Source organism: Gadus morhua, chromosome 17 (genome assembly GCF_902167405.1).
Source record: "Gadus morhua chromosome 17, gadMor3.0, whole genome shotgun sequence".
Taxonomy (NCBI): domain Eukaryota; kingdom Metazoa; phylum Chordata; class Actinopteri; order Gadiformes; family Gadidae; genus Gadus; species Gadus morhua.
The window spans coordinates 18,218,003-18,238,696 of record NC_044064.1 but is presented as its reverse complement, the minus strand read 5'-3'; the positions used below and the strand labels follow the sequence as shown (position 1 = coordinate 18,238,696).

General features: G+C 42.3%; 1 protein-coding gene across 2 annotated transcripts in view; it reads right to left on the bottom strand.

Moving 5' to 3' along the window:
• dpp10 (dipeptidyl peptidase like 10) overlaps positions 1 to 20,694 on the bottom strand; it is a 251,431-nt gene that overhangs the window by 90,156 nt on the left and 140,581 nt on the right. For both annotated transcript variants that reach the window (XM_030338686.1, XM_030338687.1), the window contains exon 3: positions 19,967 to 20,062. In XM_030338686.1, the coding sequence (XP_030194546.1) occupies positions 19,967 to 20,062 (96 nt within the window). The remainder of the gene's footprint in view (positions 1 to 19,966; positions 20,063 to 20,694) is intronic.

The window sequence follows — 20,694 nt, the reverse complement described above, 5'->3', positions numbered from 1 at the left end:
TGCCCTTTAGGCCCTTGTCCCTGCTGCCCCTGCTGCCCCTGCTGCCCCTGCTGTCCCTGCTGCCCCTGCTGCCCCTGCGTCTTGGTGTCCGATGGTGGTTATGGGAGTTGTCACAGGGGCAGAACTGTTTGATCCTTACAAAAGGAATATTCGAGCAGCCATTGGTCTCCACTTCCACACGTCTCAATAATGAACAATCAACGTCTGAAGGAAACATCCAGTCTAATGTATAAGTCATGGTCCTGCTCTGTAGCTTACTGAATAATGAAACACTGCAGATCTTTTTTTAACTCAAGCCCATCTCCTACAGTCCATTCCTACAGACTGAACTTGTGTGTGTGTGTGTGTTTGTGCTTACAATATGTGTCAGTGTGTGTGTGTGTGTGTGTGTGTGTGTGTGTGTGTGTGTGTGTGTGTGTGTGTGTGTGTGTGTGTGTGTGTGTGTGTGTGTGTGTATCTGTGCTTCCATGTGTGTGCAGGTTTTATTCCAAGTGTTTGCCATCTCATAGAATTGGCATTGTTATATTTGTTTGCAGAAGAAACATTTTGAAAAAGAAAAGACAAAAGGGATTGAAGGAACAAGGGTGTGATGTTCGATGAAACAGGCTTACCGACCACCAGCGAGGTAATACATAGGTCAGGTTTACAGAAACTACCCAAAAGCATTCAGTGGAGACAATGAGTCATGGGACGTAGAAGAATAAGAAATAGATTTTACCTATGTGTGTTATTTAATAATATATCGACTATAGTCACATAAATGTCTGTATGGTCCTTCTGGTCCAAATGTACAATCCTTGTCTCCTCGTTAATTTGACAACGAGAAATAACTTAAACTTGAATTCCATTCTCCACTAACCTGAGAATAGGTTTAGATAATTTAAGCTTATCCAGCAAAACACGGCCCAAATCCTCTGCCCTTCACAGAATATCTGCCTCTTTCTCCACTCCACCTCCGACCTTTTTCCTTTGCTCCTCTCGTTTTTGCAGAAAAACAGCAAGTATGTCGTCAGTAGCCCCTATAAATAGACACTGAAGCCAGACCAGCCGAAGGTTAGAGGCCGTGTGCGGCGGGATGTAATCATAGCCCAAAGCACAGCAGCTTCCCGCTGGCAGAAGCAGGACTGGTGGAGGGTTTAGCGCAGAGATCACGTAATTTGCATCGCGCGCTGTGAATTATTTAGTGTGTGCGTCTTCCATAATGCTTTAAATGCTATTGCTGCGGCTCCAGAAGCTTCACCAGAAAGTCTCAGCCTACGTAGATCAAAGCCAGGTGAAGATGGGTGTGAGGGGGCAGCTTGCATAAGAAATGCTGAGGTGAATCCTCCATGGTGGAGGAAGCGAAATGTGGGAGAGACCATGGACGATGCAGGGAACCATAGGAGTCTCATGGTGGAAGTAGAGGTGGTGAAGTTTGGGAGAATCCATTGAGAAGGGGTGAAGTTTGGGAGAATCTATTGAGGAAGAGGTGAAATTTGGAAGAATCCATTGAGGCAGAGGTGAACAGAAAGTGGACAACCAGATCCACAGAGGGCAACACTGACATAACGGACAACGTGGTCAAGGAACGGTACAGCACCTGGTGGTTGGCTTGTTAACATTTAAGAACAACGGTATATGAAATAACCATCAATCAATATTTGTTAATGTGTTCATCATATCCCTATTAAACAATGTGTACAATAATACCTCTAAGTTACCATGAACCCCATTGGTTAACATAAACGGTTAATTAACTCTTAGTGTATGATTGTAAATGCATTAACTAGTGTTCATTTACATTAAATGAATGTTTCATTATTGTAACCTTATTGTAAAGGGTTACCATTGACTTTATTCATACCGCAGTATCAAGGTCTACCTGTGAATCTGTCAGCCCTTGTGTATGTTTGCGTCTGAATGTGTGCGTGTTGCATGTATCTATTCATGCATTTACAGTTGAATTGTGGCTGCATGCATGTGTGCTTATATAAAATTAAATATGTGAGGGTGCTTATGAAAAGTATTGCCTTAACGAAGCTTGTGGGTGTTTGTAGAGCATATTTTCAGTTTGAGTCCAGTCAATATCACAAAGAGACCATAATCGAATTTGTCCCTCAATCAATCACAGGTTTGTTATTGACTGATGAAAAGTAAAAGTACAATTTTTAAAGTACCATTATTAGATAATCTATTTATCACTCTTTTCAGACTTTTGTAAGATGTTTGCGATTAAGGACAGGCACCTTCACAAGCACAACAGCTCCCGACTGATAATTTAACTTGACGTCATTTATTTAAAAAACACATAATATCACATCCACTTTGTGTACATTGTCCTAGCTGTCTCAAGACTTTGAGTCACATAAAATTGGAATCTGTGTCTTCTAGTTACAGTCAAAAGTGTTTTCAAATGATACCACTTATTTCAAACCCCTGCACACAACGCTGACCACATCCCAAGACAAATCTGCTAGGACTAGCCAGCAGTCTATCAGGAACCCTGAGTACTAGTGCTTTCCAGAGGAAACACAGGAGCCAACCCCTGATTACAAGGCGACCACCACTGCTCACTTGATGCTATTTTTCACTTTTCCCTTAGGTCAAACGATGACATCGCTGTGTGGCTAGAGATTACTTCTCCACAGGAAAAGGAAAGGTTGTACTTCTCACTTTCGGGACAGTCAGCAAACGTATAGGACACTGTGTGCATGTCTGTTTTTTTTCGACATGGCTATTTGACATGGGAGAACATCTTGGTAGTAATTACTTAAAGTAACAATTATAACTTGTCCTACTGGCATAAAAATATACAGCTGTACAGCTTTGTGAAATGTAAGATAAAAAAGTGTTAGGGTCAACCTTACTTATGTTTCCTAGGCAAATGCTGCTTCTATATATATATAGTCGGGTTGGCCCAAATACATAATTTCAAGCTTCGCTGAAGAAATAAGAAAGAAAAAAAGATCATTCATGTGGCGTATCATTCACTGCATGTAAGATCATTCATGTTGCGTATCATTCACTGCATGTAAGATCATTCTATTGTGTATCATCCCCTGCATGTAAGATCATTCATGTTGCATATCATTCACTGCATGTAAGATCATTCATGTTGCATTTCATTCACTGCATGTAAACGCACTGGTGGGTAGTAACGCGTTACAAGCAACGCAAATTAGTAAAAAAGTAAAGTAGAGTTCTTTGACCTAGATTGCCTGTATTAGCAAATGAAAGAAAATAGACGCATAAACGAGGGACTCAGAAAATCCTCACCAATTGACGTAATTTATTGAATTAGCATTCATGGCCTCGCCCACCATGGCTTGCGACGGCCTGAGGGAACACATGATTTTGCGGTCAGGTGACACAGAGCCCATCTCTGCAGGTAGGAGGTAACAGCAAGGTGCTTACATTGCGGAACAGGTTTGTGCCTGTGCTATTTGTGGCAATAACAGATAAACGTGGTCAAGAGAAACGTTGCATCTCTTGACCAAGAGTTGAGAAAGAAATGGTTGGATTGGATATTACGACTATTTAATCATTTGTTTTTTGCGCACATTGAATAGGCTAAAATACTGGCTAAATATGGGGCTACGCGGCCCGACCACCGCGGCCCGGGCACCGCCACCGGGCACCGCAGCAAGTCGTGGGAGTGCCCCGGCCGCGATGCCCTGGCCGCGGTGCCTGGGCAATAGCCAGTATTTTAGACTATTTAATATGCGCAAAAACTAAATGTGGAAATAGCGGTAATGTCCAATCCAACCATTTCTTCCTCAACTCTTCTTTCTTGGCCAAGAGATCTCTCTGTGTGTCTCTCTCTGTGTCTCTCTCTCCTTCTCCCTCTCTCTGCGTCTCTCTCTCCATCTCCCTCTCTCTGAGTCTCTCCTGAAGTTTAATTGGCTATATTACTGTGACAGACCGTGCTGTTAGCCAATCAGAGGCGAGACATTTGCATGTCATGAATATTGTAAGAGCCCAAATCATGTCATGTCTCCCGCCCACCTCCTACACCACACGAAACAGGAGCACCAGAGCATTTTTTTTCACTAAAACTGACTCACAGGGCATTCATTGCTACTTGTGACCACCGCAGAATTAATGAAAAAAACATGAAATGACACCTTTAATAACGAAAAATAGGAAAACAACAATATCACGCCCACGATTTCAGATCTACTCATCATAGCTTCAATGCACCCTAAAAGTTACCCAACACAAACTGTTTTCAAAGTATGAGAGTCGCCCTACTCCCAATTATTACAAAGCAAATAGGTGGTTTGAACATCGCGAAAAGTTTTTAATCAATTTCACGTCAGGAATAGCGCTGTTTACCCAGGGATGAATCGCACAGCCGCTATTGTGTGGTACGAATCGCATAAACTATTTGAATATACAAAACTACCCAACGATAATTCATACCATATTTGGTCATTGTGATGTTGGCTACCATTGCCTTAACTGAAGAATTCTCAGACGTCTAGCAACCTAGCCCTTCTACCCAACAGCCCCCAAAAATGGATAGACTTTAAAAAATCACAACTATTTTAATTTATTCAATAAAACTAAAAAAAAAAAACTTCCAAATACTGAATTGAGATTTGAATTCCTACATACATATGAATATTCTGATATACGAACGAATATCAGAATATTCAGGCTCAGCCCTAATATATAGATTTAGATGTTCAACCCTAGCATCCCCTTTATGAATATATATATAAATATATTTCTTACAACTATAATAGCAGGCCTGTCGGACAAGTTGCTCCTCCACACTTGGTCGAGTGCGCATGTGCCAAGCATGCACTACATTATAGGGTCCCATTCTTCCACTCCCTGTTTTCTCAGTTAAACACAGAAATCAACTTAATCTTTCCCAGTGTTCGAAATTAAGCAAAAAAAGACGTTTTCTCCTCCTGTAACACAGTCATGCGCGACACCTTTCTTCTTCATCGTTTCTTCCATTAATCTCTAACTCATACTCCAATCTTGCATTAATCTATGTTTCGGATGTTGTGGATGCTACGGAATATATGATGCATAGTTGCAGCAACATTTAAGATCATCACTATGAATTCTGCCCATTCTGCGTCCATGCTGTCTGTGGTCAAACCAAAACAAACTACAGTGACAGCAGCCGCACTAATCCCGCCTCTTGCGAACTTAGACCCTAAGTCATATCCCGTCGCTTGCAAGCCCACCCCTTCAACCCCCGTTGATTCTACTGATGTCTGCATGACATCGATATCCTATGGGTTTAATTAAAACTAGAGGTTTCAGCGTGTGCAACGTGCGAGCGGAAAATCTAGTATATATAGATAGTACACCTGTAAATTGATTCAGAACTTTTTTGTAAAAATGTAAATACATTATACAAATACCATATATAATGAAGCCTTATCCGGAGACATTTTAGTCTGGGTTATTTAAAAAAACATTAAGCTTTCCTTGCTTATTTTCAGCTTGCTGGGTTGTGTGCTGGCAGCCAGTATAGTCCAGCACACATTCACCGTTGATCTTGTGATTGATAGGGAAGAGGCTAACACGTTACAAGATACAACCCCCCCCCCTCCCATTGTCTGAGGCTGTAATCGCCCTTTCTGTTCATTTATTTATTACCCCACATACACACATAGAAGTAATAAATGTACAACATGCAGCGATGTGATTGGACGATTAGGAGATAGATTAGCAGGCACCTTCTCCTGCGACATCAGCCCGTTAAACACCATCAATAAGCAAAGTTAATTAATTACCGGGCTTCTCTAACAAGCCTTTCCCAATCATTACAATTGACTTTGTTGCACGTGTGAGGGACAGACCCGGTCTCGCGCCAGCAGGCCTGATGCCCTGTCTGAGGTATACACAATGTGTTTGTGCCTCAATGTGTTTCTTTGTGTGTATTTTCATGAGTGGGTGAATGAGTGAGAGCGAGAGGGTGTGTGTGTGTGTGTGTGTGTGTGTGTGTGTGTGTGTGTGTGTGTGTGTGTGTGTGTGTGTGTGTGTGCGTGTGCGTGTGTTTGTGTGTGTTCCAATGCATACACAGAAATGTGTCATGTTATAGAAAATAATAGCACTGCTAATAGTGAGGCAACAACACTGCATTTGTAAGAGTGTGTAAGCCTCATCCATTAGGATGGACGTGACGTAATTCCTCTTCACTCTTGTTCATATTCATACTTCCTCCACCCACACAGGACACTATGATACTGACATGCTCATTCCGTCGAACATCATTTAAGGATGGCAGGTAAGGGGAGGACCATGATGCCTAGGTCAGAAGCTTCTTCTCAGAGCCTGCTGGGATTTCTAGTCCTTGGATTATGTGAGGCCCAGCGGAAATTGTTTTGGCACTTGCGTCACAACACATTGGTGCACACGTTTTTAAAAAGGAAGATCGTTTACTAAAGCTGTGGTGTTGTGTTATTATTTGTGTGTGTGTGTGTGTGTGTGTGTGTGTGTGTGTGTGTGTGTGTGTGTGTGTGTGTGTGTGTGTGTGTGTGTGTGCGTGTGTGCGTTTGAACAATTGCAGCTTTGGTGATATTTAATATATTTTTTTTAGGTACATGTCTGCATTTCATTGGCCTTGTACCTATACTCTGCTAAATTATAATAAATTTGAATCTCATGTCATTAATGAGAAGGTAAAGGTTAGGGCAACTTTTGTATTAAGTGCCTTACACAGGCACTTAATACATTCATACTTTATACAGGCAAAGCGAATGCTAGGGGGGTAGGATGCCTTCACAAAAATGATTCACTGTACACCTTTTCTCTTCCTCTCCTTCTTTCTCTCTCTCACACTCTCTCCTTATGACTCGTCCTCCTTTTCTATGCCCCTCCCTCTCTCTGCTTGTGTCTTTCTATCTCTCTCATTTTCCTCCTGTCTGCTTACCTCTCTCTCTCTCTCTCTCTCTCTCTCTCTCTCTCTCTCTCTCTCTCTCTCTCTCTCTCTCTCTCTCTCTCTCTCTCCGCTCAACAATCATAGAATGCAGTCAGTATAGCAGCCAGCAGCAAACTGCTATTTGATTGCCTCAAAGAAACCCTTTCCATTGGTCACAATCAAGCTTTCCTTAATCTGCCTTCTGCCTTGAAGAAACGTCATTGCATAATATGATAGATAAAGTAAACAAGAGAATACTAAGTTGTTCAAAAAGGTAACGGACATGGTATCAAATATAGGAAAGTTTAGGTTCCTTTGCACTGATAACGTTTGAGAATTTGGTCACACACAGACTTCATGTTTCTTTCATTGACAGAATATCTTCCAGCTTTCTTGCGTAACAATATTAAATGCTGGCTTTTCTTTCACACACTCAGTCACAATGATTGGCTACAGTGATGAACTGTGCATAACGGTGTGGAAAGCAGACACATGGCGACTAATTAGGGAAGGTCTCTGGCTGGCAGTAATCATTGAAGGGTTTAGAGAGCTTCCTGCAACTTAGATTGCAATCCAATTTAGAACGTCTTGGATTGAAGTGTTAATATTATTGGGTAAAAGTTACATTCCATTACCTCCATTCCGGTATACACTTCCATCCATCCGTCATCCATCAATCAACCGATCCTATCTATCTATAAATATATCCATCATTCCGTCCACTCCTTTGAAGCTGTTGCTGTTGGGTTCAGTGGAGCTCTGTGTATGCTACAGGAATAATACAGGAGAGCACCCAGATAACACATTTAACCATTTAGAGTTCAACGCGGGCAACTTTCTCTTAAACTCATGTTTGTTCATACAGAAATAACAGAAGTTGGTGCAGAATTAGAATGCATTATGCATGGTTGACTCAAACCCTATAAATAAAACATTCCATAGGATTTTTTGTCAAATGAAGGTACAGGAAATGTATGTTTTCCAGCTCTGACTAATGGCTGGATGGTAGACACTAACTGCTTTCACCTCCTATCCTCCATCATCCATGCACTGCATTTAAATAGCCCCCGACATACATATCCACCAACACCATGGCAACCACCTACAACATGAAGATCATCTAGCCAGCAAATGTTGAGGTGTATGATGCAGGGATCACCAGGAGAGACCACGTGCTGAACGACCCCCCCCCCCCCCTAAAACTTAGATGGAGCATGTGCAGGGAACCCAGTGATGCGAGATGTCCATCACCATGTGTAAATCTGGTTCATATGTGGCTATAAGTGACGCTCTTTAAGTCTGCTTGCATTGTAGTCCAAAAAGTAAAATTATTTCTGTATAACTCTTTGTCCCGAGGTCAGCTATGTGCTCTAACTTTATTCTATTTACTTCTAAGCAAAACAATAATGTTTTTTTTATTATTTAGACAATCATTAACACATTTGTTTTGTGTAGTTTGTACTTCCTCAAAGTCTGAAACACCGTAGGTTCCTGCAGCTGTAACACAGCCGTTATGTGAGCGTAGGGTGATGTTCACTAAGTGGCTACGTAGTCAGGAGGGAAAATTTACTCCACTGTTCAATCAGCATGATGGAACAGAAGGAAATCAATACTATATATAAATATTTTTTCTGAAGCTTTATGAAGATACATCATTTGAAGTAGATTTCTGTTGTCCATCACTTTAATCAAAATCCTTGTATAGTTTGCTGCTCAGATATGTATTTTTTATGAAAAGCATTCACATTGATAAGTCTGCTAGGAGTTGGACGTAGGTACAGGTGTGTACAGGTGTCATCTCCTCGTCCAAAGGCAGGTTCTAGAGGGAACAGAGTCAGAAGCTCTGATGTGTGGTGATGTTAGTCAGGAGTCTAATATTTGAGCATGGAATTATCAATCAGTAGTGATTTGTGATGGAATAAGGGGTGACACTTTAACTTTAACTTGCCGTAAGTTAACCATTAACTCATGGTCTAAATGTAAATGGACTGCATTTATATAGCGCTTTTCTAACCATTGGCCACTCAAAGCGCTTTTAATCTAATAATAATGTCTAATAATGGTTTTCATGTGAACTAAGGTATTCATTTCAAATTGCAATATTCAATATGGTTAAGGTTAGGCTGAAGCCTAACCCTATTGAATAATGTATACATTTACACCTTAAGGGTTAGGGTTAGACTATTAAAATAATAACTGTAGTTACAAGAACATCATTACTTACATGAATACTACAAGTAAAGTATTACTAGACTATAAGTTAACTGTAAGGGCTATGTTAATGCTCATTATGGCATAAACTAATGTTATTTCATTGTAATTATCATACCATTATTGCAAAGCATTACCGAATAAGGATTTAAGAACTTGTATGTAGCTGGAGAAGAAGCAGGTGTAACCACACTGGTAGCTCAAAGCCAGGTCATTAGTTGAGGGTAAAGAGGTAATTATTTATAATATCTTAATTATTATTTGTAGATTTTTTCCAATTATTATACCATATATAAATATATATATGTATATTTCAGTAAAAGGGCCCATATTTAATGTATAGTAGTAGATCATTAATGTGTAAACATCGCTGAATATTTCCCAGTTTCCATTTCAGTACATACAGAAAACCATAGATTTACTGACTGAGAGGGAGCACCTCATGAATATTCATCATACTCTAAAACTGAAATAAATACATAAATCATGAAGAATAGGGTGTATGCAATATGACTATGTATTATTATTTTTGAGACATTGACAGATGCCACAGACACAGACAGGCTTGTCCCACAATTTAGACTTTAGACATTTAAAGTCTGATTGAAGCTGAGCTCAAATTTGAGCTTGAAAAAAATTCTTTCGCCTCGCATTTTTACCAATGCAGGGGGGAAGGAATCTGTAGATGTGTGTTACGTCAATTGGGTCTGTGCTTGAAAGCCAGGCTGAACCACAAAAAACATGATATGGCAGAAGGATCCAGAAGAGGACTGATACCTAAAACGATAGCCATGTCTTCTTATTTTCAGAATCTGTCCTTCGCCAACAGCTCAACTCAAACCCAGCCAGCAAGTGTCTGTAACCATTTAAAATTCAACCATTTGTAGTAGACTTTTCTCAAATAAAACCAAGGTTACCTACAGAAGATGCTGAGAAGCTCATCAACACATATCTTTTCTGGATTAAATGAATGTAATGCTTATTCCCTAGTTGACCCAACTCAACTATAAAAAGACTCCAGCTTCAGCAGAACACCTCTGCTAGACTAACTAATACCCAACAATCTGACCCTGTTACTCTTATTGTCTCACAACCTCCTCTGGCTTCCAATCAATGCCAGCTCAGAATTGAAGGTGCTACTTACCTTTAAGTAGTATTAGCTCCATCCTCCCTGAAGGACTTGTTTATTCTTTATTGTGCTCCTGGGAGGAGCTGGCCATCTTTCAACCCCAAAAGTTACAAATGAGCAGGAAACAGAATGTTCTCCTGCTGAGCGCCATATCTGTGGAACAGTCGGGCTGTAATCAATAAGGCTAAATTGGCGGAAAATTTGAAATCCAAACTTGAAACATACATCTTCACTATCTCATTTGTCTCCAGTGTCCCTAATCTCACATTAGAATCGGGACCTAGAGGGAGGCCAACTTGGATAGTACACTCTATACGAATAATACGACTGGTCTGCACAATCTGTCTTGCCTCGCTATCGGGTCAGCGGTCCACACTCGGCGACTAGGAACATGTCCACTCACGTAGACCTGAATGACGTCCACCAGGTATATTTGCATAAGATCTCTTGCATAAGGTATATTTGCTGTAATCATTTCTACTGGAACTAATCATTTCAAACAACGCTTCAAGCCTGCTATTACCTGGTTGATGCAAAAGGAATTGCTGCTGTCGTAAATAGCACAATGTCTGATTGATCTGTTATGAGGAATGGGCAGTTTGATTCTTACCATTGGCTTTTGTCACCGTAGTCATCCGTGATTGTATTATAATCATAGCCGACTTCACAGCAATCTTATACGACTTCAGCCCCCATCATTTAAATTGACCTGTGAATCGGTGGGTTTGTCGGCTAGTGGGTAGGAGCCTTAATGTTGAGCCAGCACAAGCTTAGCCCTGCTGCCGATAGGTACTAGATTAAAGGGTCCTTACCCATGTACCCATCCCCAGGCTGTGAACCACCCCTGACTGCTACCAGCATGCTAACCAACAACAGTCCATCACCATGGACAATGATAACAATAATGTATTTAAAATATTTGCTTGTAATACTACTATGTAAGTCAATTCTAGTACCAATTGCACTTCTAATGATCCCCTGTAGGAGGGATCTCCCAGTCTGCGTTCCTAAAGAGCTTTTCTTCTCTTTCTGGGAATAGGGTAAAGGGATTTGATAAATGTATGGCCTGAATGGTCCTTTTAGAATGTGCCTGGGACTAAGAGATATTCAATTGCCTTGACATGAATTGACTTGGCTTCTTACATATGTATCTGAAACAGCATTATGGATGTATTTGAAATATATTCATTTCGGATATCCTTTTGCCATTGGGCAGAAAGTGGGCACAGACTTAAATTAAATGAAAAAGTTCCCGTGCTTGTTAAATATCTCGAGACTGTCATTATATCAATAATTGAATGAATGAAGTGAAACCACAGACTTTGTTCCAGGCACCCCATTTGCAGATATGCTTAATATTCAGCACTTTGACAAGGTATCCAACTAGCTTTGTGCTACTACACACTGACACAAAGGATGCCCTTTAGCACAATAGCACAGCAGTGTAAACAATTCATGACAGGCGTTCCCACTAGAATAGATGTGCTGCTCCTTCTAACACCCAATGCTAAGAGGATGTGTAAAACTAAATCTTGATGGAATTCTTTTAACTTTTAACTTTTACCTGGTAGATGATATTTTTGGTCTATATTTCTGTGAATCAAATGTAATGCTATTTTAAAAGGTAGAGACAGACACAAAAAATAAATAAGTGAATCTATCTTCCATGACACACGTCACATTTAATCTATTCATCAAACTGCCATGCTAGTCTGGCTAGTACATTTATCATCGACTGAGCCTATTGTCTGGCATCTCTCCTCTGATGTTGCTGCCATATCGAGAAGATAAAAAGTTTGTAAGATACAAGCCTTTCCACTGCACAAACCCGCTTTGTGTGTCAGGTTCAGTTCATCTATTTCTGAAGTGTTCGGAAGTTCAGAAATAGACGGCACGTTCTGCATCGACAGACTTTGGGTGTCGCACATTCTAATCTCAGAACCATCTGTGGACAAATACCACACAATTAAACAGAGACTTGCCAGGATGCTCACACAGTCTGCATTCAGCAGAAAGACACTGTGCTGTTGTCCCCTTTAAATAGGCCATGGACAGTCCTGGTCATTGTGTCAGCGCTGGTTTGACGGGCAGTCTTTACCTCCAACCAGACCGGCCTCTCGGAGAACAGCCCCCTGCCCGCCCTCCCCCAATACATTATCATCTGCTCGATTGGTTCAGTTGAGGGCCAATCAATAACCCAGACTTGTTAGCAGTCCAGTCCAGTACCGTTATCCACAAACCCCCCTTAGCGATAGCAGCCCTCATGACTGCAGCAATCAGGGGTGGAGGCAGAACATGGCCACCTCACTAATGATTGTTAACGGTGCAGCAGCTTATAAGGAGGCTATAATGTCATGCGTAGGAGAGAAGATAATACGCAACATTATTATGTGTAGAGCGAAAGCCTCGGAAGGATGTGTGTAATCACACTACAGAGCCATCCATATTGATTCAGTGATTTAAGTAGACGTAAGTGTATCGTCATTATCATGGAGGGGTGAACTACTATATCAGAGGAAGAGGTCCCTCCTCTCTATATGGTATTGTGTGACCATGAACTCACATTTCATCTGATATCGCTCTCTCTCTCTCTCTCTCTCTCTCTCTCTCTCTCTCTCTCTCTCTCTCTCTCTCTCTCTCTCTCTCTCTCTCTCTCTCTGTCTATGTCTCTCTCTGCAGGACCTTTGAGGGGGGAGTCCTCCCGCGAGGAACTGGAAGGGAATAGCCATCGCTCTGCTGGTCATCCTGGTGGTCTGCTCCCTCATAATCATGTCAGTCATCCTCCTCACCCCAGGTAACCCACGGCAACCCCCATCGAGCCGCCACTGTATCCATATCCGTTGTACGGTCTCCATCTTCTCTTTCATTCCTGTGCATATATTTGATTCACTTCCCCTCACACACTCTTACTTACTTAATCACTTACTCTAACACACATACACGCAAACACACAAACACACACACACACACACGTGTTTTTAACCAGATTTTCAGCGCTAGTGAAACACATTTGCTGCCATAACCCATGCTGGGGTGCTGGGGAAGCCATTCCCCAGCACTCGGCCGCTGTCCTTCTGTCCTTCGGCATGCTCCTCCACAACAATACTTTGCGCCGGCTACACTTTTGACAGGCAACGCATAAACACCATTTGACTGTCAATCTACACCTGTTTCAATTTCCGCTGCACAGCTCTTCCTCTCTCCCTATGATGGGACAATTATGCAAATGACAAAATATCAAATATTCTACCGGCACTACGGAAGATCTTTCTCCAGGGTCGGGCTTTGCCGCTGACGGCGTGGAGACACTTCATGTGATGCGGTAATGGCTTCCATCCCCCCCGCTACCTGCCTGCTCAAATAGCACTGGTGAAACAAGGGCAGAGGGAGACCCACGGTGAACACTCTCTCTGGCTCTCTTTCCTTTTTTAATCAGTCTGCGGCCAGAGAAGTGATAATGGAAACATAAGGATGTGCAAAAATAGACTGATGCGTCAGGGAGATGGAGGGAGAAGGAAACAAGAGAGACGCTGTGAAGAACTTAATGGCGGACAGAGGTCCGGGATTGAGGACAGCTGGGCTCATACAGTTAGGAGGATGAAAAGTTGTTGCATTTCATAAGGTGGTCATGATGGCGATTCATTGTTTGAGGTCTTTTTGGGACCTGTGAATCCTAGAACCAGGGGGCTGCCGTAAAGGCTGTGTGCTTCCTTTAACCAATTCAATAGCTGTGTGTGTATCTGATACACACATGGAACAGTTAACACACATGTGCACAAAACACACACACACACATACACACCTTAAACAGCATATAGCCCAAACATACACAAACATACTCACACTTGAATGTACACAAACTGATGCACGGACAACCATGACACAAACATCTTTCAAAACACACACACACACGCACACACTTGACGCCTTGTGTCCTGGTGGCTCGGGAGAATATCTCATGTTAATGAACGGAGGCAGCGGAGTGTGTGAGCAGTAATTAACCCCCGGGACTGCAGCGGTGTTCATGCATGTGCAAGCCCCGCAACAGACTGAGAAGGCCTTTACACCCCCAGCCACATCCTTCTCCACCCTTCGTCCACTGTCCGAACCGCCCGGCTGTGTGCTTCAACATCAACATCACATCATCATTATCATCATCACCATCCGACAGCGGTGCCGTCAACAGTTACAAAGTCACAACTCTTCTCTGTTTTTGCACCTCAGTGGTGCAATGAGCTCCCTGCCGATGCTCACCAGCAGGAGCCTCAAGACCCTCTGGTTCAGAGTTCACTGGACTAGTCCCTGGATAGCCTCCCCCCTACACCTCTTATTCACTTATTATAGGATGTACGTCCTTGCAATTACAAATAAAACTTATTTTACGCGTTGTGTAGCGTCTTATCCTAGCTCTCTTTGTTGTATAAGGGGAATGGGTTAACCTAGCGATTGTAAGTGCTGAGCATTTGTTTCTATGAATCTTTACTGTGTCAACATTGCTGTTTCTACTTTCTTCATATAAATGTATTTATTGTAAGTTGCTTTGGATAAAAGCGTCTGCTAAATGCCCTCAATGTTAATCAAAGCTATCACGCTCGAGGGCGTGTTGTCGAACACAAGGACAGAGAAAACAGGAGATAATAAGCGCGAGGTCCTCAAGCTGAAGCTGGTGTTTTAACTGCTGTCATGCGCCGTGCGTGGAGTCCACATATGACCATGGCATTTACTGTCGCAGGTCTGTCTTTGGAGTGGTGCAGACTCAAACGTAGCTGTTCTCCGCACGGAGTGACATGCGACCAATCAGCGAATGATACATACTGTTGATGTATTTATAGTGATGTTTGGTACGCGTGGCGGCGACTGCAAATTAGGCTTGAACCATTGCTTGTTCCGATAGTTCTCAGTGTGACCCTGCATCTCAAGGAGACCATTTTATCATATGGTTTTCTTTTCTATTCTGACTTGCTGCATAAGACCAGGATTTCCCAGGTATCATCATCCCGGAGCTCACTGGTCGTTCTTACTTTATTTTGTTGGAGACATATTCTTTTAAGTCTGGTATGGGTGTTTCTCGTTTGTGGTCACATGGAATGGTTTTGCACCTTTTCTTATCAACTTCTCAGTAGTTGAGGCTTTACGATATCATTCACTTTTATTTGAATTTAGTGCTTTCGGGGATTGGTAAAAATGGTCTATTGAGCAGGACTATTTATATTTGCACAACTTTTAATACTATTTGAAAAATAATAATATTCATTTTTATGAAGCAGATGGTGGGAGATAGAAAAAAGCTATTTTTAAAAGTTATTGCAATATTTTATCTGTTTTATGTGCCCGGAGGTCTTAACTAAAGCAAGACATGAGGATGGAGCAGGAAATACACCAGGAAGGCTCTTATCTCCCTCTCCCTCTTACTCTCGCTCCCCCTTTCCATGTCTGTCTGTCTGTCTGTCTGTCTCTCTCTCTCGCGCGCGCTCTCTCTCTCTCTCACACTCTCTCTCTCTCTCTCATGTATTTGTATGCCGCTATGCACACCAAACACATACAGAATCTCATACACAAACACACACACATTAGCATATGTAGACATGCAGTTCAATTGATGCACAAACAAACACATCATGACACAAACATCCAACAATATCCAGAAAGACAGTTTTTCTCAGTCGCTTTGGTACATTTCTCAGATCAGAATTGAAATTTGCAAAACACTAAGCGCATTCCTCCAAAAAATTCGTACAAATAGCAAAACACCATGGATTTCATGGTGTCTCTTGCCAGTCTCAGTCTCTTAGTCAAAATTCTTAGTTAGTTTCTCAAAAGTAAATATCTGTGTCAATGAACATGTCAGTGCCATCAAAATGACAAGTCCTTGTGTCATTGTGTACGGAGAAGACAGTCAAATTGCTTAGTCATGTTGTCAATATAACAGTGTACTGATGTAAACTATGGCTGACGTTTTGAAGACAATTATTGTAAATTGTAAGTTACACCTTAGTGTATGTGGGAGATTCATTGCAAGAGACTGGACAAGATTCACATTTACGCTTTGACTGTTTGTACTGTAATTTGTTGACAGACCATGTCATTGCTAGAAATGTGAACATAGGAAAATCTCCTTAGGGTAAACTGTACATGCATTGCTGTAGGAATTACAGCGCAGTCTTCCTACACCTCCTGACGTTCCTGTCTGTTGGGCCACAAATTCTCATTCTCACGCAGCCTCACTCCTCTTCCTCTTCTTCTTCTCTCTGGCTGTTGACCCTGTCCAATTCCTTGTCCTTCCATTGTCAGACAATGTAACATTGTGCTGTGCTCCAGCTATATATATATACTTGCCAGTTCATGGTTCAGGCGATGCACCTTTGAGCTATTTCAGTAAACTGGTTGATCGTTGGTTGATCTAACACTTCACACATTTCCCTTCTTTAGAGAAGGTCAAGATTCACCTGGTAGCAATTTACCAATTCAGGACAGATTTAGAAAAATTCAATTTCAATTCTGATCTGAGAAATGTACCAAAGCGACTGACAAAAACTGTAAAAGAGCAAACAAGAGTATCACACTTGTCTAAAGTTTATCGTTATCATTATCTTCAATGTTGATGCCCAACTTGTAGGCATCGATCAGCATGTCACTGGTGGACCGCGAGACGTGGCATTAAAACTTGACTGAATATAGCTCCCAGTATTGTCATTGACATCTGAAAGCCTCACCTTGACCTTGGGATGGAGGGGCTTGTCAAACTAACGGAAATTTTAAATTCACACCAATTCCCGGCAGTTCCTGGTAGCTTTCTGCCCACCAACAGTCATGGACCTGAAATCCATGGCATCAACAGTGCTGTTAACTGACGAAAATCCTACTTTTCATGCAGTGCACTATTGTAGTGTTCCGTCAATGTCTAATAGCTTAATGATGCTCATAAAACGCCTTCAGCAATAAAAAGGTCATTCCCACTGTAGGTCATTAACACTAATGGAAGAGGATCAGCCATTTGCTCAAGAGCACTAGTAGCTGACACATAAGGGTTATTTCCTTATTACCCAATGATTACATCCAGTGTGTGCTAGTTTATGGCCTCGCTATACTGCAATCACATATGGAGGCATGAAGAAAATACTGAAACAGGAGGGAACGAAAAAGGCTTTCAAAGCAACTGTCAGATAAAAATACAACGTGGACTTTCGTCGATATCCAAGTAATTAATCTCCCTCCCACTTTTCTTGCTGCTATATCTCTCCCAACTCCCCCTTCAAATCACTATAAGCTTGTTTTATAACTGACAGCAGAGCAGTCTCTCTCTCACTCTCTGCTGGGGGTCAGCTCAGGGGAGTGTAATGGCCTTGAAGAGATACTGGAGAAATGTCACCCAGGGATGAAATATTGATGGAGAGAAAAGACTTGTCCTTGTGTCTCTTCCCTTTGCCCTGGAGCAAGGCACAGGAGTCACACAGCATACCTGCTGATGCAGAGACACACCACCAGAGACACAATAACAAAAACACACACACACACACACACACACACACACACACACACACACACACACACACACACACACACACACACACACACACAAAGGAGTGAGAGGGAAGACTTAGGAGATAGTTCAATCACTGGCTTCTCCTAGCTAATTGTCGAGGTGTCCCTGAGCAAGACTCCTAAACCCGACTGCTTCTGACGCGCTGGCTCTCGCCCTCTGTGTTTAAATATGGGCAAGAATGGGTGAATGTTAGGCAGTATTGTACAGTGCTTTGAGTGGCCACTGCTTAGAAAAGCCCTCTATAAATGCAGTCCATTTATAGGTGGCAGGACCAACAGGCAGACCACACCACTGGAGACACAACAACACACACAGTCATGGATGAGGAGGCAGATTTAGGAGCTAAGAGGCAAGATACACATGCAGCATGCAGACAGACCGCAATAGATAAAGCAGACCTAGCAGTCAGGAGCATGAACTATGAACTAGGAGCTAGCATCCAACAACTCTCAAATTCACTGGCACTTAATGTTGTGCGTTAAGGTCTCTCACCCTCAGCACAAGAGCCCCTCACAATCCATTCCTTATTTCAGCGAATAAGAAATCGGCATACGGCCGGATAGAAGGCAGCAAATAAATCAAGACCCACACATTTCCATAATCAGATCCTGGGAAAAGCTTGGCTCAGACCAAATGTATGACAACCCACTGTTTAGGCAGCGCTTTTGATAGGCTTCTTGATAGAGAGAGGGCATGAGAATATGTCCTCTGCATGTTTTCAACAAACTTTCTTCTCCTTTCACGGAACAGACCGTATTCATGTCAGGACTTCATTTGCGTCAACAAAGAAGTGTTTCTTTATTTTTACATTTCACCCAATATTCTTAAACAATCAGTCTTGACCGAGTGGATGTGAAGCATGTCTGTGTGCTGCAGTCAGCGACTTATGAATAATGGATGAAATGAATACGGAGAGCCTTGTGTTCAGGAGGCCCACGCTTCGTAACTGTTTATTCAAAAACAGCCAGGTGTTATTTGGTTTGGGGATAATTCTGTTTGTTCGAGCTACAATATAACATCTATGACAAGCCAAGAAAACCCAGCCCCACAAACAACCTATAAGCCCCTTTCCCTAAGCACTTAGCCCATATCTCCATGCCAAGACTTAGCAGAGCTCACCCCCACTGCATCCTAGTACGGGGATGAAGGAAAATCCTCAAACGATCGCCCCAACCACACAACACCACCCCCACCTCCACCCACTCTGAACAGGGCCAAGGGAGCTATCGCCAGATGAGGCAATTAACAGACAGTCACCAGAGATTTGGGTGGAGGCTGATCCAGTTGACTCACCAACACACACACACAAACACACACATGCACACACACACACACACACACACACACACACACACACACACACACACACACACACACACACACACACACACACACACACACACACATACGCACAAGCACAGACACAGGTTTGGCAGCAAATCGCTGAAGTCCAGTCGGTCCTTCTTGTGTCCGTGCTTCTTCGAGCTGAGCCGCCCATTTATCTTAGCGATGTCTCTGGGCTGGACCTCGGGATTACGGACCGTGAAGAATTGCTTTCCCACAGAAACAGTAATAATACAAACTATAACTATAGGTCAGCTACTTAACTTTAGAATCCAGGGAGCAGGTAGTCTCAACTAGTGAAGACTACCTATGCCCTGGTACATACAAGCAGTAGGCCCATCATTTTTAGAACATCTGTTTTTCTCCTACGATGATGCCTCTTTGAAAGAGGGTCAATCCACCAATCTGATGTAGTACCAGAAATAAGGTCACCATGACCGTGGTGGCGTTTCTTTACAATACACGCAAAATTGATTGCATGCTTTCCTTAGAAGTGCACATATTTCTGCTTTTACCTTTACTCCCTATGTATCGTTACTTGTGATCGTTAACTGATGTTTCAGAGATTGGGGAATCAGGGCAGTTCTCAGCTCCACTGGTCGGGCCATTGGGGGCCATTGCCTCAGGTCATCAATGTCAGGCAAACCCAACCGCCCATGCAGCTGTCACAGCAGTCACACTGAGTCACTACAACTCGCTACCGCAGTGAGGCTGGCTGCTGCAATATGACCAAACATAGGCCGCCGCGGCTGTGTATAGCTGAGGCTAATACAACTGATCGACCCAGAGCAGGCATTAGCTTCTGTGTTAGCCAAGCTCTAATTCCACCATGTTTACAAACAAGGAGCAGGCGAGAGTTCATGAGGTCACTCACCGTTGATCCATTTAGCTTCCGGGTCATGGATCACAAACTCCGCTCGGAACAGGTCCTCCACGGTGAGTTTGGTGTCGCTCCCGGCCTGGCTGTCTGCTGTGAAAGAAAGAAGGGCATTGTTTACAATGGGGTAAATTAACAGTAATAACAGTAATCGCATTATTCAGGCTTTTTTGTTATTTTTGCTTCATTCTTCAAGGGATGTATGAATATGATATTTGGTATACACTGTGTTAATATTGTCAGCATCTTTGAATTTCATTGTAGGTTGCAAAAGATAATCCATGAGCTTGAGTCTATCGGTGAGATGCTTTTTTGGCAATGTCCTGGGATTGGCCCTTAACACTGTGGACCTGTCTCTGCTCACCTTCACAAGCTTCAGAGCTCAATGGAATAGCATGAGCAATAGCCATTGTAATAATGGAAGTGCATCACACAATCTACACATGGATCTGCTATTGCACATGTTATAAATCAAACTTGGTTACATACACATACACAACTCGTAATACATTATCTTTCACATTTGAATGAATGCGACATGCTTTCTTCCTTCCTTCCTAAATTTGCTGGAAAACTGTGGGGCAATGCTACCTTTGCATTTTAGTATCTCCAAGGCAGATGGAAAAGGTGCATGCACATCAACACAAGTATGAAAACACACACATATAAATACATACACAAACACCCATGCACAGACAAATACAAAAACAGATAAAGTCAAACAG